We start from the raw sequence: 22,115 nt of genomic DNA, 5'->3' as shown, positions 1-22,115 counted from the left end.
CCCTCCCCCCCCCCCAAATTAAGCCCCAGTTCAGATTGTCAGCCCGATGGACGTATTTAGCACCGCATTCCCCTGAATAGAAGACCTAATTAGGAAATAGGAAATTAATTAGGAAATAATAATATAATAATATAATAATAATATAATATAATATTATAATATAATAATAATATAATATAATAATAATATAATATAATAATATAATATAATAAATATAATATAATATAATATAATAAATATAATAATATAACCGTGGCTAGGGGGGCATTTGCCCAGATTCGTCTTATATACCAATTACGCCCCTTTTTGGACCGAGATGCCCTACGTACAGTCACCCACGCACTCGTTACCTCCCGTATTGATTACTGTAATGCTCTCTACATGGGGCTGCCCTTAAAGACCACCCGGAGGCTTCAGCTGGTGCAGAATGCAGCTGCGCGGGTTGTGATGGGAGCTTCCCGATACTCCCATATTACACCCCTCCTGCGGGAGCTGCATTGGCTACCAGTTGCCCTCCGGGTGAGATTTAAGGTGCTGGTACTTACCTTTAAAGCCCTACATGGCTTAGGTCCGGGATACTTGCAGGACCATCTGCTGCCGGGAACAAATTCCCATCGTCCAGTACGCTCACACAGAGAAGGCCTCCTCAGGGTACCGTCAGCTAGGCAATGTCGGCTGGCGACCCCCAGGGGGAGGGCCTTCTCTGTGGGAGCACCAACCCTATGGAATCAGCTCCCCCCTGAGCTTCGGATAGCCCAAAACCTCCAATCCTTTCGCCGCGGCCTCAAAACACACCTGTTCCACCAAGCTGACCTAGACTGACAGGCATCTTAATTAATTTATATTTAGTATTTTTAATTCATTTTTAAATTCTCTAATTTTTTATTGCACTGATGTTCTCAATTTCATTTATCTTGATTTATGCACTTATTATATGTTTTATTGTGAGCCGCCCTGAGTCCTTCAGGAGATAGGGCGGGATATAAATCCCATCAATAAATAAATAAATAAATAATATAATATAATATAATATAATATAATATAATATAATATAATATAATAAATATAATATAATATAATGTAAAATATAATATAGACCCAGTCTTCTTTTCGGAGAAACACAGGTAGCAAAATCCTACAGCGATAAGGCGGGGAAAAGCTTCTTAGTTTAAAGCAGGGGTCTCCAACCTCGGCAACTTGACGACGTGTGGACTTCAACTCCCAGAATTCCTCAGCCAGCCATGCTGGCTGAGGAATTCTGGGAGTTGAAGTCCACACGTCGTCAAGTTGCCGAGGTTGGACAGCTCCGCTTTAAAGGGTGGCCAAAAGCAAAAACATAACCAGAAGGATTCCCGTAGCATCTTTTTTAAAACAACAACAACAAAACAACAACCAACTTGATCAAGTGCCAGAAACCTTCCCGAGTTGCAGTTGGTTTGCTGGAAAAGGTGCCACCGGAATCCTTTTTGATCCTTATCATAGAAAACGGCTTTCCGCTTCCTCAAAATAAGAGGCGGCCGGAGGGCTGCGGCCGGGAACACGGGAAAGCTCCGGATGGAGGAAAAAAAAAAAGAATTACCTTCTCTCGTTTCCGTGTCGTAAACAAGGACTTTAGTTCCTTCTAGAACTACGTACTTCCTATCCCAGCCCTGCTGGCCGCGTTTATTATTTCTGCAAACAGAGAAGGACAAGGCTTGGTCAGAAGTTCGGCAAGATTCCGGATCCAGCTGGAAGTCTGACGACACGCTCCAAAAAAAAAAAAAAAAAAAAAAAGGCGCCGAGAAGAAAAAAAACAAAAAACCAGCCTCCGCAGCTTCAGCCGTGGCCATCCCGAGCTGCTCCTCCTTTCAGCAGTCTCAAAGCTGGGCTGGCACGTTCAAGGCAGAGACTCACGTTTGTACCTGGGCACCTTCATCCACCCTTCCAGCCGTAAGGCGCTGCCTGGTTCTTTCAGCTGCAAGCCTGGGGAATTCAGCTTGTCCCGGCAGAAGGCTTCGGAGAAGTGCGTGGCGTACTCAGCCGGCAAGCCGCAAGTGGCCGGCAAGCAGGCAGAACACTTGGGGTGGCACATCATCTGGCATTCTAAAAAAAAAAAAAAAAAAAAGTGGGGGGAGGGGAGGAAGAAGAGGAATCAACCACCTGGAATCAGCCAATCTTCAGCCGACACAAATAGACGTGCCGTCTCCAAACCCCCCACAAATACACCAAGGCAGAGGACAAAACGGCCAGACGCAAACTGAGCCACCCGGTCGATGTGGGGCGATGCAGATCTGCCCGTTGGGGGAAACGAAAGCACCGCTTCGGGAAGGCGAGGCGCGAGACCGGGAAAGGCATCTCTGAATCGCCTGCTCGGTTGCCCCTCTTCGGCCAGCCCGTCCTGCTTACCGAGACATTTCGAAGCCTGACGTCCAAAGTGCACGGTGTCCAAGCAAACAGCACATTTGGTGGCTCTCATGTTCAGCCCCACGTTGAAGCGGTGAGGGATATTGTGATGCATCCGTTCTTTAAGGCGCCGATTAAACTCTAGGGAAAACAGCACATCTTTGTTAGTTGGGAAACCACACGGAGGAGCAGCGTGTGTGAAAAGGTACACACGGACCGATGCTAAACCCTGGCTCCTTCCTTCATCTATCTATCATCTATCTGTTTATCTCATCTATTTCTGTCTATCTACTATCTACCTGTCTAATCTCATCTATTTATATCTATCTATCCTATTTATATCATGCTATCTATCCATCTCTTATCTATCTCTCATCTATTTATATCACTCTATCTATCTATTTATATCATGCTATCTATCCATCCAAGGGACGCGGTGGCTCAGTGGGTTAGGACGCTAAGCTTGTCGATCAGAAGGTCGGCAGTTTGGCGGGTCGAATCCCGAGTGCCAGGTAACAGAGTGAGTACCTGTTACTCGTCCCAGCTTCTGCCAACCTAGCAGTTCGAAAGCACGTAAAAATGCAAGTAGAAAAATAGGGACCACTCCAGTGGGAAGGTAACAGCATTCCGTGCGCCTTTGGCGTCTAGTCATGCCAGCCACATGACTACGGAGACGTCCTCGGACAAGTGCTGGCTCTTCGGCTTTGAAACGGAGATGAGCACCGGCCCCTAGAGTCGGAAACGACTAGCACGCATGTGCGGGGGAACCTTTACCTTTACCTTTATCTATCTATCCATCTCCTATCTATCTATCTATCTATCTATCTATCTATCTATCTATCTATCTATCTATCTATCTATCTATCTATCTATCTACCTATCTATCTATCACCAAATTTCTGCACCGCCCCTCCCACTTCTGTGAATCTGTTAGCGCTATCTTTACAGCAGAATGTCTTCCAGCCCAGCCAAATGATGTCACAGCTAAAATGGCTTACCAGCTTTTAAAGAAACTGAGTGATCTACATTATTTCTTCAAGACCTTTATAAGATCCTAAACTCCATATTGTACGGTCCTTGGGGCTCTCTGAGCTTGCAGATGCTTCTTTACCAAAAGAGGTCACATCATCAGTTCTAGATGGGAGGGGGAGTTTGAGGCAAGCATCTAATGCAGCGTCTACCACCGATGATGTTACCTGGTTTGGTAACGAAATGTGGGTTGGGGGGCTGGCATGGCTATACGCCCAGGAGCACGGAACGCTGTTACCTGCTTCGGAATGGTACAACTCAACGTGGCCGACTCATTGCAGCCGACTTGCCGCAGCCAACTCGCCAGGGGCAACTTGCTGTGGAACAATTCAAGGCGGAATTAACTCAAGAGAGGGACAAGTGAATTGCATTGGGCCTTGTCTTGCTTTCGATTTGAACCTTCTCGACTCAGAAGTCCTCAAGGCTGCGGTGATCTGCAATTCTACTTGTCCCTCTCTTGAGTTATCCCACGTGGAGCTGTCCAGTGGTAAGTTGGCTGGAGCTAGTTGTCCTAGACCCTGTTACCTTCCCACCGAAGGGGTGCCTATTTATCTACTCACATCTGCGTGCTTTCAAACAGCTAGATGGGCAGGAAGGAGCTGGGGCAAGGCACGGGATCTCACCCCGTCACGGGTTTCAAAATGCTGACCTTCTGGTTGACAAGCCCAGCATCTCAACCACTGGCCCACCATGCCCTCCCCCGCCTACTCTTAAACACAAATAATTTAAATTCTACCCAAATCTTGTTTTCACAGTCACATCCATTTAACCTCAAAAACAATTTATAGCTGAGGTCTGCCTTGCTTTGGAAATAAATGAGGAAAATCTATTTTGGGTGGCTTGAGATGGTGTGTCACCTTCTGCCCCCCCTTTTTTAAAGCAGCTATGTCTTCTCCTCTGAGACTGCCATGAGATCCTGAGAAAACACAGGGCTGCCTTAAAAAATAAATAAATCGCAGAACGACCTACCCAGCCTGGCTTTCTAACAGGGCTTGGGAAAGCCGACGCAGGCAAATCGGAAATTTGAGAAATAATTGGTAAATAAAGGTCTTTATTGGGGGGGGGGAAACTCCTTCTGTAAAAGGGGTGTGATTCAAGAACAGCAGGGCTGAAACAATACTGCCGTCTGGCAGCTGATGCCAAATTTGGTAAGAGAGTTAGTTAACCTGCAGATATTGTTCAAATTTGGGGAACTCTGGAATTAAACACTGTAGACCCGCCGGTTAGTAATTTAACACCTAAGGAAAAGAAAATCGTGATAATTAGTGCTTACACAGAGCTCTTGAGAGTTCATGCAATTATCTCAGTGATGGTTACCATCCTGTAAGGTAAACCACCATTAGTTCCCAACAGGGTCTTTCAGAAAACCACACAATAAAATCGTTAACTCGGGAGACCGAAAACTGTGGAGTGTGGGGGGGGGTCTCCCGTACACACCCCTGGGCAGAACAGAACAAAAGGTCTGGGTCACGTGACTGAACCACATGGACAGATAGGGGAGTCAAAGACATAGCCCTTAAGTTGGGACATTCATAACACGACGACACCCAAATCCTACAGAAAACAGGGAGAAATCACACAGAGAGAAAGACAACTGGCCGATGGCGCAGGGATTCTCCTCCAGCTACGCGTGGATCTTAACGCTAGGTGATCTATTTGAGATCCAGCAAGATGGGCTTGGAATCTGCAGAGGAGGGAGGAGCTGAAGTCCTGGGATCCTGCTCAAAGACTTGCTGGAAGTCATTGGAATCTGGATCCCAATTGGGCTCTGAGACTCATTCAGGGTCTGCAGGAGTTTCACCTCTGCCAGGAGATTCCTCGGCGTTCCTAGTCCCACCTGCTCTCGACTCCCTTTTTCAAGCCACCGACAGGGACCAGCTAAACTACCATTTCTTTATACCACAGGTCAGGGGTGTTCAACCTTGGCAGCTTTAAGACTTGTGGACTTCAACTCCCAGAATTCCCGGGACAGCCATGGCCTTCTCTAAACCCTTTTTCCGGGCTTCTCTGAATCCTCCTGAAAGCAAGGCTGTCAAGGAAAGTTGTAAAATGGGGAGGGGGGGGCAGAACACACTTAACGACCTGTCTCGCTTAGCAACGGAAATTCGGAGCCCCGTCGCGGTGGCAAGCGGAGGACTGCCTGTATTCTAGGAACTTTACGATTAGCCTGGCCTTTTGGCTGTCGCTTTTGGCCATCGTCCGTCTCTCGCCTGGCACTGCTAAGAAAGCCGGGCACCGTATGCAGTTGGGGAGGGGGGGGGAAGGTGTCTCCGGGTCTAGTGCCAGAACCCCTCCAGAAGCCCACCCCCCACCCGCCAAGCCTTACCCTCAGGCGTGGAGGCCTCTTTTCTGCGGCTGGAGGGAGGTGCCAGCAGGCTGATGGGCGTGGGTTGGTGTTCTGGTGACCGAACTAGGGCAGACATGATGATCTGCTGCCTGGCCGTGGCAGGCGTGGCAGGGTGAGGGTGGTCTGTGATTTTCCTATGGGCAGCTACGGACACACACAAACAGTTAGTTAACGCCTCCGCCGAGCGGGACCAGGAAGAGGAAGAGGAAGAGGAGGAAGAGCAGCAGCAGCAGCAAAAGCGGTTCTATGGAACCTTACGAATTACAGCCTGCAGCCTTGTGATTTGCTTTTTTCCCCCTTTTTATTAGTCTGGATTGTCAACACCAAGGAGGGGTGACAGGGAAGAGGGGGAGAAGAGAGGGAGAGAGAGAGAGGGAGAGAGAGAGAGAGAGAGAGAGAGAGAGAGAGAGAGAGAGAGAGAGAGAGAGAGAGAGAGAGAGAGAGAGGAGAGAGAGAGACGAAGACGTAAAGGACGAGACAGTGGGGGGGAACACGCTCGGGACTCCAAATGAAAACCAAAAACCAGAAAAGACCCCTTCCGCTTCGGCGGCAACGTTTCAGCGTCCCCCCGCCCTACCTTCCTCTCTGGCGGATCGGAGCTCGATGCGGGTTTTCTGCAGGGCTTCCTCCAGCTCGGCCGAGCGGGCCTTCTCCTTCTCCAAGGCCGCCTTCAGCTCATTGTACTGCAGAGCAACCTGTGAGGGCAAAGAAGGGTCCTCTTTCCGTCGACTAAACAGGCCCTAGCAACAGAAACACACAGACAGCTCCTAACTCCTAGTCGGGGACGGTTGCCTCCAGGGGAAGGGGACGCTGGCTAGCTAAGGGGGCAGACCAGAGGGTCCGACGGCCTCCTCGTCTCGGCCAAGGGAGGAGCTGGGCAATGGCCAGCCAAAGCTTTCCTCCTCCTCCTCCTCCCCACTCCCTTCAAATACTGATGACGTTACCTAGTGCAGTAATAAAAGGTCTTGGTGGAGCAGTGGGCTAATGCCTCCTTAAGTAACACCAGCTGCCTACAATTAGTGCAGGTTCGAGTCCCACCAGGCTCAAGGTTGACTCAGCCTTCCATCCTTCCCAGGTAGGTAAAATGAGGACCCAGATTGTTGGGGGCAATTAAGCTGACTTTGTAATAATGCCGCTTGGGGTGTGTGTGAAAGCCCTAATAAGCAGGCATATACATAGAATGAAGGCTACTGCTAAGCTTGTAAGCCGCCCTGAGTCTTCGGAGAAGGGCGGGATATAAATGGAATTAAAATAAAATAAAATAAAATAAAATTAGTGCAGGTTCGAGTCCCACCAGGCTCAAGGTTGACTCAGCCTTCCATCCTTCCGAGGTAGGTAAAATGAGGACCCAGATTGTTGGGGGGCAATAAGCTGACTTTGTAATAATGCCGCTTGGGGGGGTCAAAAGCCCTAATAAGCAGGAATATACATAGAATGAAGGCGGATAACACCCAGGGGGAGGGCCTTCTCTGTGGGTGCGCCTGCCCTTTGGAACCAGCTGCCCATGGAGCTTAGGACTGCCCCCGACCTTCGCTCATTTCGCCGGGACCTGAAGACCTGGCTCTTTGAGCTTTCTGCCCCAGGCTGAGAGTTTTAATTGGGGTTTTTATATTTCTACTTCAGGGACTGAATTTAATCATTTTTAATTGTTTTTTAAAATTTTTGTATTGAAGTTTTAAATACCTTGTAAACCGCCCTGAGTCCTACGGGAAAAGGGCGGTATATAAATCTAATAAAATCTAAATCTAAAATCTAAATCTGTTGCTAAGCACATTGATTTGTGCTTCTTAGATTGTAAGCCGCTCTGAGTCTTCGGAGAAGGGCGGGATATAAATGGGATTTTTTTTAAAAAAAAAGGTCTACAAGCAAACCACCAACCAAGCTCAGAGAACATCAAGGACCCCCCACTCCTTTTCCTCTCCTCCTCCTCCTCCTTCTGCATTGGGTCTACCTGCCTGAGCAGGGGGTTGGACTAAAAGACCTCCAGGGTCCCCCCCACTTCTGCTGTTATTATGGAAGCCCTAAGGCTGCTAGCCAAGGGATCAACGCGCCCGTGGGTTTTCCTAGGCGTGGTTAGCCAAGCTTGACTTGATGGGGGATGATGGCCTTCTGGCCCTGTCTAGCTGGGAAAACCTGGCCACAAAGGGCTTAACAAACTAGCAGTAAAGCTTGGCTTCATTCGGTGGCTTGGTGGCTGGAAAAGAGCGCTTGGCTGTATCTGCCCATCACGTGAAACTTGAGTAATTGGAAGACTGGTACGTGGCTGGCTGAGCCAGTGGGTGGGCAGAAATGCCCTTGTATAGAAATAAAGACTCCACAAGGGATAGCACTCGCACGTAGACTGATACGCCCCTTCACAGTGCTTTACATCCCTCTCGGAGGGGTTTTACAGAGTCAGCCTTTTGCGCCCCCCCCCACAACCGTCCGGGTCCTCATTTTACCCGACCTCGGAAGGAGGGAAGGCTGAGTCAACCTTGAGCCCGTCAGGATCGAACTGCTGGCTGTGGGCAGAGTTGGCCTGCAACGCTTGCGTTCTAACCACGCTTCCTGCCTCCCCGCTGCTGTCTGATGCCAATTTTTTTTTTTAAAAAAACCCAATGCCACCTCAGGGCCGTAAAGCGAGGGGTCCCAACTCTCGCGAACAGCTCCATTTTATGGCAGAAAGTGTTTAGCGACACATTTCCACTTAACAACAGGAAGAATCCGCCCTTTCCCCGGCTGATTCAGCACAGATCTGAATGTCCAGCTAGTAAACCTCTAATGCTGCCTTTATGACATTTTCCCAGGAGGGGGTGGTGGGCATCTTTGTCCTTTAATAACACACAATACAACTACAGCCCGGGGTCCAAAAGAGGAACTTAAGGAACTTGGAGGGGTTTGGGAAAATCCGGCGGGATTCGGGGCAGCTTTAAAAAGTCCTCTTCGTCTCCCAGTCTTAGAATTTCGGACAGAAAGACGCCTGCCTCTTGCCTGCTAGTTAATCTTTGTGCTCATTTATTTTCCCCACCTTTTTCTTCTTGGCTGGCTGATCCATCTTGGCTTGGAGGAAGTCTATCAGCTTGGTTTGCTGGGAAATAGTGCCTTCCATTTTCACTTTCTCATGGGAATAGAGGACCTTCGCAACACACGGGGAAAAAGTTGGGGAGAAAAAAAAAAGGACCAGGAATCACCACAGGGCTGCAAATAAACCCCAGGCGAAAGGTTCCAGGGAAATCCGTAACATTATTTTTTTTTTCCGGCGGGCAATGCTTTTCTCTCACCTGAATATTTTCCAGCTGGTATTCCAGGTCGCTCCGTTCGGTCTTCAGAAGGTCAGCCCGGTCCAAAGCCTCTTGCAGGCCTTGAGTCAGCCGAAAAATGTGATTTTTCTGCAGATCCATCTGCTGCTGCAATTTGGCTTGCTGGGAAGGAGACAAAACCCAGCAGGGCAATTATAAAATATTCAGAGGGAGGGAGGATGAAGAGAGAGACAGAAAGAAGAAGAACTGAAGGAGATAACAAGGGAGGGAGGGAGGGAGGAAAGAGGGAGGGAAGGAAGGAAGGAAGGAAGGAAGGAAGGAAGGAAGGAAGGAAGGAAGGAAGGAAGGAAGGAAGGAAGATGAGGGAGGGAGGGAAGGGAAGGGAAGGGAAGGGAAGGGAAGGGAAGGAAGGAAGGAAGGAAGGAAGGAAGGAAGGAAGGAAGGAAGGAAGGAAGGAAGGAAGGAAGGAAGGAAGGAAGGAAGGAAGGAAGGAAGATGAGAGGGAGGAAGGGAAGGGAAGGGAAGGGAAGGGAAGGGAAGGGAAGGGAAGGAAGGAAGGAAGGAAGGAAGGAAGGAAGGAAGGAAGGAAGGAAGGAAGGAAGGAAGGAAGGAAGGAGCGAGCCTATTTTGGGGTTATATCAAAATTCAAACTCATGTTCGGCAACTTTAAGACGTACAGACTTCTATCCCCTAGTTAGCAGGGAATTAAAGTCTGCACATCTTAAAGTTGCCAATTTGAAAACCATTGATTTAAACCAAGCTTGTAAGGTAAAATCAGGAGGAATCTACGCAGAAGGAAACAAAGCCAACAGTTTTGATGGTCTAAGCCAGGGGTCTTCCAACTTGGCCCTTGGATGACTGGTGGACTTCAACTCCCAGAATTCCTCAGCCAGGCACGCGTGCCTGGCTGAGGAATTCTGGGAGTTGAAGTCCATAAGTCCTAAAAAGGCCAAGTTTGAAGACCCCCGGTCTAAGTTGTGACCCCTGCTGAGAATTCTAACCATTTGGGCTCCAGAAATTTCCAGAGCCGGCCACTGCCATCTCCCTGGGAAGGAGCCGCAGGTATTACGCCGCCAAGCCCAAATTTTAACATTTGCCAGTTTCTATCTCCCAGAAAGGGCTCACAGACTTCCATTAGGGAGCAGGGACTACCTCTTCCAGAAGCCTCTGTTTGAGTTCGCGTTCTGTTTCAAGCTTCTGCTGCAAGCTCCGGGCGTTCATCTCCAGCATGGCATGCTTCTTCTCCAAGTCATTGAGCTGGATAGGACAGGGGAGTGGGCAGGTTCAACGGAGGCAGGCATGAAATGCCCCTCGGCCATCGTTCTGAATCTACTTGGCCCTCCGATTCCCTGCCCCCTTTTCTAAACCTCTGTACAGGCAAGTCCTTGACTTTACAACAATCCATTGAGTGACCCTTTAAAGGGACAACGGCACTGAAAAATAGCGATAGAGCTAGCACGTAGACTTATATACTGCTTCACAATGCTTTACAGCCCCTCTCTAAGCGGTTCACATTGCCCCCAACAATCTGGGTCCTCATTTTACCGACCTCGGAAGGATGGAAGGCTGAGTCAACCTTGAGATGGTCAGGATCAAACTCTTGGCAGTGGGCAGAGTTTGGCTGCAATTCTGCATTCTGACCACTACGCCACCACAGCTCCTATCTATCGTCTGTCTGTCTGTCTCTATCCATCCATCCATCATCCATCTATCTATCTATCTATCTATCTATCTATCTATCTATCTATCTATCTATCTATCTATCTATCTATCTATCATCTATCTATCTATCTGTCACATAAGCAATAGCACTTAGACTTATATGCCGCTTCACGGTGCTTTACAATCCTCTAAGCGGTTTACAGAGTCAGCATATTTGCCCCCAACAATCTGGGTCCTCATTTTACCAAACTTGGAAGGTTGTAAGTCAGGGGTCCCCAACCTCCGGTCCATGGACCGGTACTGATCCGCGGCATGCCAGCAACTGGACCGTGCAAACAAGCAAAGCCCCCTCCGTGGGATGCAGGCAGCAAACAAAACCACGCACCGTCCGGGCCATGGAAAAACCTTTCTTCACGGTCCCTGTTGCCCGAAAGGTTGGGGACCTTTGTTGTAAGTCAAGGACTGCCTGTATAGCATTTTAAGTCGACCAACCTTGTCAGACAGACTCTCAGCTTTGAGTTTCTGTTCCTTTAACGCTTGCTGGAGAGCTAAGATCTCTGCTTTATGTTCTTTCACGGCGAGCTCCACGACTTGGCGGGATTCCGTGATACGCTGGTCGGCCCGCACCCTGCGTGAAAGGAAATAAGCAACGGCTTTACGCCACTCGTGGGGGTCTGCTTCCCTTCCACGATCCCAGGATGGGTGGGATTGATGGGAAAGGAGTTTTCAGACGTCCAAACCCTTCCTTTCGAAGGCCAGAAGGCCATCGTCCAATGCTTCTTCCTAGGTTTAGCCCTTCCGCTCCTGCTCTGCTGAGCGAGAGCTAAGTTGGCAGAGCGAGAATCCGGAAGAAAAACGAGTGCCAGATGGTGGCGGTATAAGAGGGTTGCTGGCAAATAATCAATCTCTGTTTCCCAACGTCAGGCTCTCACATAAAGTTCTGTGTATAGCCTGTATGCTAATCAAGAGCCGAAGAATAAAGAGGTTTAGAAAGCAAGAAATTCTTGAAACTTTTCCACAGCCAACTGTCTCCGTTTTCTTCCTGAAAAAGTGTCAGGGGGAAAAAAAAAATTCTGCTGCAAGAAAACAAGCAAGCTCAGAGTAGCAGGGACCCCTCGTTTCAACCCTGAGCTACAAAGATTCTCCTTTATCAAAGGCTGAAATTCACCGTCTTTCAAGGTTCTTGTTGATTTTAGTACAAAGCCCATTTTTCAACCCCCTTCTTTTTGCTTCGCCATTTTAAAAGATCAGGGTTCCCCGGCACATGCGTGCTAGTCGTTTCCGACTCTAGGGGCCGGTGCTCATCTCCGTTTCAAAGCCGAAGAGCCAGCGCTTGTCCGAGGACGTCTCTGTGGTCATGTGGCCGGCATGACTAGACGCCAAAGGCGCATGGAACGCTGTTACCCTCCCACTGTAGTGGTCCCTATTTTTCTACTTGCATTTTTACGTGCTTTCGAACTGCTAGGTTGGCAGAAGCTGGGACGAGTAACAGGTGCTCACTCTGTTACGCAGCACCCGGGATTCGACCCGCCAAACTGCCGACCTTCTGATCGACAAGCTCAGCATCCTAACCCACTGAGCCACCGTGTCATTTGTGGTATGCACACAAAACCCAAGCCAAAGACAACTTGTTACCTGCTCTGCTTCTCCGTATCCAACATCCTCTGGAGCTCCCGCACCCGGCACTCAAACTGGCTCTTCTCATCCCCCAGAACATTCCTCCATGCCTCCCACTGACGCTCCTTCTCCAGGAGTTCGTCATTCAGGGCCTCCAGATCCATCACTTGCTCCTCCAGCATGGTACAGGTGGTCTTTAAGGCCTCCATGGTCTATAAATACATAACCAGCAAAGTTGTTGTTGTTTCCCCCCCTCCCCCGATGTTCAGCTCAAGAGCATAATTGTGGTCTAAAATAAAGCTCCTTTACATTCCTTATGAAGAGGTTCTTAACATTTACTGAACCTCTTTTGAGGATAATCAAGAAGATAGGGAACAATGTTCCAGGTAAAATATTTGTATTTTTTTCCCTTGGACTAAAACAATGGAAGAGGGAGAAACAGAGCTACTTGGTCCAGCAGAAAATCTTTGTTGACCACAAAGCAGGACAACAGATGACACCAAACGAAGTCTACTCGGAGTGGGCTGAAGTCAAGGTGAATTAGATTTATTTATTTATTTATTTATAGTTACATTTATATACCGCCCTATTCCCTGAGGACTCAGGGCGGTTTACAGGGAATTAAAATCCACCATACAAAAGTTAAAAAAACCAATTAAAAAAAAATATTAAATTACCCTGTATACATTAAAACCCCAATTAAAAATTTCTCCTCAGCCTGGGCCTGAGAGCTCAAAGAGCCAGGTCTTCAGGCCCCGGCGGAATGATCGGAGGTCGGGGGCAGTCCTCAGCTCCACCGGCAGCTGGTTCCAGAGGGCAGGCGCTCCCACCGAGAAGGCCCTATCCCTGGGTGTCACCCGCCGGCAATCTCTCACCGGCGGCACCCTGAGCAGACCCTCCCTGTGGGAGCGCACTGGGCGAAGGGCGTTTGATGCCGGCAGCAGGTGTTCCCACAGATGCCTGTGAAGAGGGCTTGTCGATTCATGGCTGGGTGGGACCATGCTTCTACGTTGACCACACAAGGACTTTGTAGTGCAAAACTCTAACGTCTCTCTTGATGTTAATCTAAGCAGATTTTATCCATTCAATGTTCTTTAATTAAACCCTGCAAAGCAATTCTTAGCTTTTTGTTTCTCCACCAGCAATCAGCAGCCAGAGGAGCACAGATTAACACCAAGTTAACATCAGACCAACAATCAAGGAAGCAACACCCCAGTCCAGGAACTGTCAAAGAAGCCAAGGGCAAACAGCCCAGTCAAAGAATCTCTAAGAGGGAGGGGGGTCTTCTAACTTGGCCCTTTTATGACTTGTGGACATCAACTCCCAGAATTCCTCAGCCAGGCACGCTGGCTGAGGAATTCTGGGAGTTGAAGTCCACAGGTCACAAAAGGGCCAAGTCTGAAGACCCCTGCTCTAAGATCACCCCAGGACAAGCCACTAGAATATAAAATGAGAACGAACCTCACTCCTTATTAGCACTGATGATGTTACCTAGTTTGGGTAATGAAACATCTGCAAGAAAACAACCAAGCTCACAGAGCACACCAGTAGCTCTCCTCCTCTACCTAGTTTGCATAATGGAAACATCTGCAAGAAAACAACCAAGCTCAGAGACCATCAAGACCCCTCATTTTTGCTTCTGTTACGCAGATGTGACGGCCCAGTTCTGGCTGATGGATATTAGACAGGAGAGAGTAACAGCATTAGGAGTCTGAGGCAGGGACTCAAAGGTCTTAAAAATGGGGAAGAATTAACTACAATGCAGAAGACCAAGACCTCTTCGATGTGCAAGTTAATCTGCTGGCTGAAGAAAAGTCTATAACAGCTGGCCTTGGCAGACTTAAATTGGGAGAACTTACTTGCTTTTGACTGGTGAGCTGCATCTCCCGTTCCGTTATCTCGCGGCGAAGATGGTCAACCTCACTTCGCAGCTGAACCACCTCGTTGTTTGCCCCCGAAGCTTCATCCAGCTGCTTGGAGAGGAAGAAATTCTGGTTGTTCAGCTCAGCGTTATCCTCGGTCAGTTGGTTCAGCTGCTCTTCTAGGTCCGTAATCACCTAAATGAAAAAAAGGGGGGGGAAAAGAATAACATGCTGGGGGAGGACGGGGGTGGGGGGTGGGGGTTGGAAATCTAAGAAACAGGCTGAACTTAAGCCGAGCCTTCTGACAGCCAACTTCCAAAAGTTCATCCAACGGCGTTCTTGGAAGTTTTGTCATGCAGCCTTGCAAAATGGCACATGCTGAATTGTAAGATGGCACCTCAACGTTAAGAGTTTACTTTCCACGCTACGACCTGAGTTGGAAGAGTTGCAATAGCGACGAGCAACTGGCAACCCCGCGGGGGTCTCGCCAGATCTGCAGATGTTCAAAGGACAGCAGAAGCAAATGGATTCATCCTCCCCAGCCTTGCGTTACCTTCCCTGTGGCCCTCTGACGCTAACGTCCCTAAGAGGGACGCTGATGACTTGCGTGGGGCCCTTTGGAGAGAGGAACACCGGGGGCTTGCCAACAGCTAATCACCCACCCACCCCTCACCCACTTAGGGTACGCTGGGTTCTGTGGTCAGTTAGAAACCTGGGTGTCAAACACGACGAGTGTCTGCCAGCACACGCGTTTTACAGGGGGAAAGCTAAGATAAGCAGTTCAATGAGAGGCAGGGAAGAAGGCAACAATGCTTTTATGAAAGAAAGAAAGCCGGTGTCCATTAAAGCAGAATGGGGTGTGTGTGTGTGAAGATGTTGCCCTCGGACCACCCGCCCCAGATGTTCTGAATCCTGCCTTCCACGTGGGTAGACGACCTGTCAGAAAATGGAGGCCAACGGCTCAACAAAGAAAACACCTCTGGAGCGCAACACCCGCAATTCCTGAAGGAGAGAGGTTCAACTGGATGTTGAGTCACCTTCCAGACAACGCTCGACTGAGTCAACCAGCAACAGAACCACTTTCTCAAAAGTTGTCCTAGCGCAACCAGTTGCACTCCCAACCAGTGGCAACTTCCCCCTTTTCCTCCTGGCAACCAAGGAAGAATTGACAGAGGGAAAAAAGCATTGCAAATAGGAATCGACGCCAATGTCATCAAAGCTATTTTTTTTAAAAAAAAAACACAGCCTCCTGACAACGTTGGTCCCGAGCTCAGGATGCTAAAGAGCATCGTCTCTTGGTGCATTGGATCCATATTTGGAAACCACGATATTTTCTTGGCTCAGCTGCAAGGTGAGGGGGGCAGAGGAGGAGAGGAACCGTTTCTCAATTCTTTTATAAATATATAAAGCTAACAGCATCTCCTAACAGGTGGTTGGAAGAAGTATGAAGATAGGCCACAAGGGAACAGCTAGGTGGCCACCTTAAAGCTTGAAGTTCTGAGAACTTTCTACTCCATCTGAAACTGAAGGATCTTGTGAAGGCGGGATATGGGATACCACAAAGAGGTCCTTGGCTCCAGGAACAATCTTTGTTTTCAGTGCATTGGGAGCAACTTTTCAGATTAGTATTAAGGAACAGAAAAAGTGCTTGCTCTTTCTTTTTCCTTTCTAGAAGACAAAAATCAACATCTATGGTCATTCCCCTCCCTTCCCAGATCTACAGTTGATGCCAACATCTTGAAATTTATCCGATGGGCAGACTGAAAAGTTCTTCCCTCCTGGATGTTGGGGATTGATTTACCGATTGACACCTTCCATTCTTCCGAGGTGGGTAAAATGAGGACCCAGATTGTTGGGGGCAATTAAGCTGACTTTGTAATAATGCCGCTTGGGGTGTGTGTGAAAGCCCTAATAAGCAGGCATATACATAGAATGAAGGCTACTGCTAAGTTTGTAAAGCCGCCCTGAGTCTTCGGAGAAGGGCAGGATATAAATGGAATTAAAATAAATAAATAAAATAAAAATAATTCTGAAATAAAGAAGTAAATAAAATTAAATTGAAATGTGACCAATGCAGAGACGCATTGTGACTATGGTTGTTTCCCAGCCCTTGTTTATACCCATGGATGCATGTCCTCTTATGCAAGGACCCAGGTTTGACTAAACACTATGAGTGGCTTCTCATATTGGTCGGAAATGAACAAGGTTTTGCAAAGAAATGCAAAGCCCGACACATTCGAAATTTCAATTTCCTAGTAAAGGAGACGGCGGATGCGAGGACATAAATAAAAAAGTAGGGTTTCACACACACAAACACACCCACACACCCACACACACACACCCCATGCTACATGTTAGTTATAAAATTTTAGTACAACACTCGAGGTTACCTTGGTAACTCGGATAGGCAGACAGACCAATCAACAGTTATTCAGTCATTACAAATAAAATGGTACCTCTTATATTTTCAGAAGTACATGGGCCTCTGAAGAGCAGGGGCCAGAGGGGAAAAAAAACAGGAATGTATATTATCATCATTTTGATGAACTTCGGAAGCAAACGGGTTGAAGGCGAATGGAGGTAAACCATAGGCCAGGCAGAATTGACAGCCTAATCCAGCAAGTGTAAACTGCCAGTTAATACATTTTGTTTGCCTTGAGGCTTCTTCTATGACGTACAGGTACAACTGTCCGCTTAGTGACCATTCAAAGTTACAACGGCACTGGGAAAAGTAACTTGTGACTGTTGTTCACGCTTATGACTTCTGCCCCATCCGCGTGGGGGGGGGGGTGTCACGCGATTTACGCTCAAGACCCTTGGCAACTGGTTCACATTTATGACGGTCGCAGCGTCCCCCGGGGATCACCTGATTCCCCTTTTGCCACCCTCATGACTCGCAAAGTCAGCGGAGGAAGCCAGGTTGAGTTTACAACCCGTGTTGCTAATTGAGCAACCGTAGGGAGTCGCCGAACGACGCAAGCAGGCTCCATAAAAATGGAAGAAACCTCGCTTAACCGGTGCCTCGCTTAGCAAACAGAAATGTCGGCTGGTTGCGTACGCCGTGAACAGTTCTATTCGGCTATTCAAAGTGCTGGAAGAAAAATAAATAAATAAAAAAAGTCTGAAGGACGAGGGCTTTTTTCCAATTCACCTCATGTGGTGCTGCCTGATGCCTTCTTTGGTCCCTGGTGGGGAGGTGTAAAAGATTTAAGAGGCTGCGGTATTTCTGAAATGGATTCAGCGGCGGCGGCGGAGGAGGAGGAGAAACAGGCAGGCAGAGAGGAAGGGATGAGGGTTTAGGAAGAAGGAGAAACACCTCTTTGAAAAAAAAGAAAGAAACTTTATTTTCCTTGATCTCAGCAGGTGGGGTGTACTTATTTGAGGAGGGGGATAGAAGAGATCTAACGCAACATGCTATATATATATATATATATATATGTATGTATGTATGTATGTATGTATGTATGTATATATATATATATATATATATATATATATATATATATATATATATATATATATATATATATATATATATATATATATGTAGGTCTAGAGTCACAACGCAACCATGTTTTCATGAATCATGTTCCAGCATCCGTACAAAGCCATAAATACCCTCGGCTGCCCTGTTTAGCATAATATTTCGGCTAAGAATAACAGCAGGCACCTCTGCCTCCTGTTCCCTGTCAAGAAATATCAGCGGGAGGACCGAGAGCAAGATTCACACTGTTGTGGCACCGAGGTTTCAGCTGCAGCAATAAAGCAGCGAGGCTCTAAATGGAAGGCTACGTTATCCCTAGGAAAGCAAGCGAGCGCCGTTTTGGGTTTGAAGGGCACCGAAGCAGACCAGGCCTGCCAACGCAGAAAGCACCAAGATCAAAGAAAGGCACAGGAGAAAATCTTCCTCAAATCTTGGCTCAATGAGCTGCCGGAATGGATATTTTAGTCCCCCGGATCTACTTCCTTGCGTGTCTTACATCCTCCTCCAAGCTATTTCTGAATTTAGCAGCAGGTTTGCAGCCCAGCTATCAATCTACTACAGGAAGAGTTTTTTTTTAAGAAAACCTGCTCCCCTAGGTACAGAAACATGAAGGGCCCTGTTTAAAGCCATTGCCCCCTTTAACATCACATCAGGAAGCCGCAAAACCGATCTGCAGCGTGTGGGGAGGGCTGCATCCTCAACTCCCCCCCTTTCTCCCCCAGTAAGCATATGCTCAGCCGAAGCAAACTAGGGCAGTGGAATTAAAATTGGGAATTACAGAGCCTGTGCAGAAACAGAGACTTGTTCCCAGGCAAAATTTTAAGCAGTAACCTGTTGGGGAAGCAGTTGGCAATAAACTCAAGCCTGCTGAAAGACTACGAGAAGGAATGACAGCAGCTTTTGGGAAGGGAAGGGAAAAGAAACGGAGGGAGGGAAGAAAGGAAGGCCTACAAATCTTTAGATTACAGATTCCTAGGCCAGGGGTAGGCAACCTGGGCTCTTTTATGACTCGTGGACTTCAACTCCCAGAATTCCTGAGTCAGCATAGATGACTCAGGAATTCTGGGAGTTGAAGTCCACGAGTCATAAAAGAGCCCAGGTTGCCTACACCTGTCCTAGGCCATCTGATAACTACAATTCTTTGATTTAAAACAGGAATGGAGAGCTTCTGCCCCCAGTTCATCCATCTGGCCCAAAGTCCCTCAAATGAGGCTCTTTCCTTCTGTACACCACTGCCCGCTGATCCACCATCATGCCCATCCCCACAACATCCGATCCTTGCAGAACACAAATGAGTTGTGTCTCTACCAGGAGAATTTGAAGGAGCTGTGAAATAGAATAGAAAATATGGAATGGAATAGAAGAATAGGAATAGAATAGAATAGAATAGAATAGAATAGAATAGAATAGAATAGAATAGAATAGAATAGAATAGAATAATGTAGAATAGAAAATATGGAGTGGAGTGGAGTGGAAGGGAAGGGAAGAGAGAAGAGAATTATTGGAATGGAATGGAATGGGATAATAGAATAGGATAGGATAGGATAGGATAGGATAGGATAGGATAGGATAGGATAGGATAGAATAGAATAGAATAGAATAGAATAGAATAGAATAGAATAGAATAGAATAGAATAGAATAGAATAGAATAGAATAGAATATTAAAGGAATGGAATGGAATGGAATGGAATGGAATGGAATGGAATAGAATAGAATAGAATAGAATAGAATAGAATAGAATAGAATAGAATAGAATAGAATAGAATAGAATAGAATAGAATAGAATAGAATATTAAAGGAATGGAATGGAATGGAATGGAATGGAATGGAATGGAATAGAATAGAATAGAATAGAATAGAATAGAATAGAATAGAATAGAATAGAATAGAATAGAATAGAATAGAATAGAATATTAAAGGAATGGAATGGAATGGAATAGAATATGGGATGGGATGAGATGGGATGGGATGGAACAGAATAGAATAGAATAGAATAGAATAGGAATAGAATAGGAATAGAAAATATGGAATGGAATAGAAGAATAGGAATAGGAATAGAATAGAATGGAATGGAATAGAATATGGGATGGGATAGAATAGAACAGAATAGAATAGGAGTTGGAAGGGACCTTGGAGGTCTTCTAGTCCAGCCCCCAGGGGTGTCAAACTGCCGGGCCCGCAGGCCAGATGTGTCACAAGGAAACCGTGCCCACCCCATTGCCGGCAATGGGGAAAAAGTTCTGATACGTCGCACGATGTCACGTGACGTCGCATGTTTGACAGATCTGATCTACACCATCTCAGGAGAACCTACTACACCATCTCAAATGCTTGCTAAGCATTTGTAAACTTCAAGAACGGATTGTGATTTGTGTACAGGCTGGCAGCGGTTTGGGGAGGCCAAACCTTTGCAATGAATTCCCGGAGCTCAAAGGAGAGGAGGCCTGACTTTTTTCCCAGATACTTACTTTTAAGAAGTAAAAAACAGCAAGTAGGAAGAGGAAGGACTTCTCCAGGAAGGAATTGGAACATGATCGGTTCTTAACGCCACCGAAGGACACGCCATGGTTTTTGGAGGTACGCTGAACGCTGTTTAAAACCATGTGCATATTTCCCCTTTACGTTTTTCTCCCCCACTTCGAAATCTAACCTGAACTCCTCTGCTACAAGTCAAAGCAAAACCGACACGCACTTTGAACAACGTCAGATTCCCTTGCCCGGAAGGGGCTCGTTGCAAAAAATGTTTCTTTCGAGGCCCTGCGTTTGTTTCCGTGCGCGTGATCTCGCATGCGCTGCTCCGCATGCAGGTTGCAGCCTTGGCGAGCACTGAAAGAATGCAAGAGGCTGGCTCAAGATGCCGATGGCAGCAAAACGAAAGTGGAGGCGAGCATTTGCATGCATGGTTTTGGGGGGGGGCAGGGGGAGGGAGAGAGAGAAACCTAGGGGGCCTGGCGTGTTTTGTTTTGTTTTTCATCCTGCGGCAAGGAAAAGGAGGTGCAGCCGTGCATGCAGCAATTGCCCAGCTTGCAGCAAATGCACATTTTTGGGTCGCCATTCAAAAGCGACGGCGTGCAATGCTTCTTCTTAGAGAAGGGCGGAAGGTTGCGCTCCCGGAGAATCTGCAGGGTGAGGGAGTCTCATCTTAAAGAGACAACGAGGCTGGCTGGATGCCCAAGCGTTGTGGAAGAGTAAAGTCACACAAGGACCACAACACCGCTGGAAGTTGTCAAATACCCATCATTTGTTGCAGCTGCTAAACCATTCTTATTAGCTGCACTGAAATGAGATTTATTTATTTATTTATTTATTTATTTATTTATTTATTTATTTGCAATTGTTTCTCGAGGTCTTGGAAGTAGCCAATGCCAGATTTAAGTTCGGCTTCAAACCTCCAGAGAGGAGATTTCCTGGAGAAGTAAGAATTCAGATCAATCTTGGTTCTGCTAACTCGGGGAAAGCCAAAGACTCCTTTCAGCCTTTGCCTTTCAAGGAGCAGAGCGAAAAAGAAACGCGGACGTTTTTCCTTCCTCATCCTCTGATTTCAAAAGAATTCAATGACCTTGGTTGAATACTCACTGTGCAGCTATTACGAAGGGCTTCAAATTTACGCTGGATTTCATCTCTATGTGCCTAAAGGAGGTAAGAAGTTGACCATCAATGTTTGCACACATTAGAGGCAGCATCCAACAGCTGTTGCCACATGAACTGTAGAACAATCTACCAGCAAGCAAAGTTTAAAGAGGGCAGATCCTGACGGTTGTTACTCCTAGCTGGGCAAAAAACAAAAACAACAAGAGTTATCGGCCTCAGGCATCTTCTACACCTGGAAGCTAAAGCTTCAATCATATCTAAATGTCTGTGGAGATGCTCCATCCTCCAGGTCCTCGTTCTCCCAAGGGGGCTTTTTCCAACGGCAACTGGACTGTCCTGGTTTTTTTTTTTTCTTTCCTTGAAGACGTTGCGCTTCTCATCCAAGAAGCTTCTTCACTTCTGCCTGGATGGTGTAGGATGGAAGGATTGATAGTCCTTGCAGATAGACGGCCGTTAACGATTAACTGCTGTTAACCAGTGATTCTGTGTCGATGGCCAGAAGACTGCAAGGAGTGTAAATCCTTCCGTTCTCCACCAATCAGGCCCAGCTGAAGAAGCTTCTTCAGAGTCCTTACGTTCCCACAAACTCTAATCTAGCACCAATTTAGTCCTGAACCTGAGTTGACCAGATTCTTGGGCATAGATTCTTGAGCAGTAAATCTCCTGAGCTGCAAGTTAAGGATGATCTTGATTCTCTGTGCCTGACAAGACTTCATTCATTTGCCCGATGTATTTATTTATATAGATATATGTATTTAATCCCAGCTTCTGCCAACCTAGCAGTTCGAAAGCACGTAAAAAATGCAAGTAGAAAAATAGGGACCACTCCGGTGGGAAGGTAACAGCGTTCCGTGTGCCTTTGGCATCTAGTCACGCCAGCCACGTGACCACGGAGACGTCC

The 22,115-nt window shown here is 47.2% G+C and overlaps 1 protein-coding gene across 2 annotated transcripts in view; it reads right to left on the bottom strand.

The window, feature by feature from the left end:
- CIT (citron rho-interacting serine/threonine kinase) overlaps positions 1–22,115 on the bottom strand; it is a gene marked incomplete at its 5' end in the record, with an annotated part of 82,169 nt that overhangs the window by 12,567 nt on the left and 47,487 nt on the right. For both annotated transcript variants that reach the window (XM_081339357.1, XM_081339358.1), the window contains 12 exons: positions 1,580–1,671; positions 1,902–2,082; positions 2,386–2,523; positions 5,738–5,902; positions 6,336–6,498; positions 8,766–8,873; positions 9,019–9,159; positions 10,150–10,254; positions 11,152–11,287; positions 12,295–12,488; positions 14,136–14,333; positions 21,200–21,253. In XM_081339357.1, the coding sequence (XP_081195483.1) occupies positions 1,580–1,671; positions 1,902–2,082; positions 2,386–2,523; positions 5,738–5,902; positions 6,336–6,498; positions 8,766–8,873; positions 9,019–9,159; positions 10,150–10,254; positions 11,152–11,287; positions 12,295–12,488; positions 14,136–14,333; positions 21,200–21,253 (1,675 nt within the window). The remainder of the gene's footprint in view (positions 1–1,579; positions 1,672–1,901; positions 2,083–2,385; positions 2,524–5,737; positions 5,903–6,335; positions 6,499–8,765; positions 8,874–9,018; positions 9,160–10,149; positions 10,255–11,151; positions 11,288–12,294; positions 12,489–14,135; positions 14,334–21,199; positions 21,254–22,115) is intronic.

The sequence above is a fragment of the Vipera berus genome (assembly GCF_964194415.1).
Source record: "Vipera berus genome assembly, chromosome: 14".
Lineage (NCBI taxonomy): Eukaryota > Metazoa > Chordata > Lepidosauria > Squamata > Viperidae > Vipera > Vipera berus.
The sequence above is the reverse complement of the archived record's forward strand: the minus strand, read 5'-3'. Positions and strand labels throughout refer to the sequence as shown.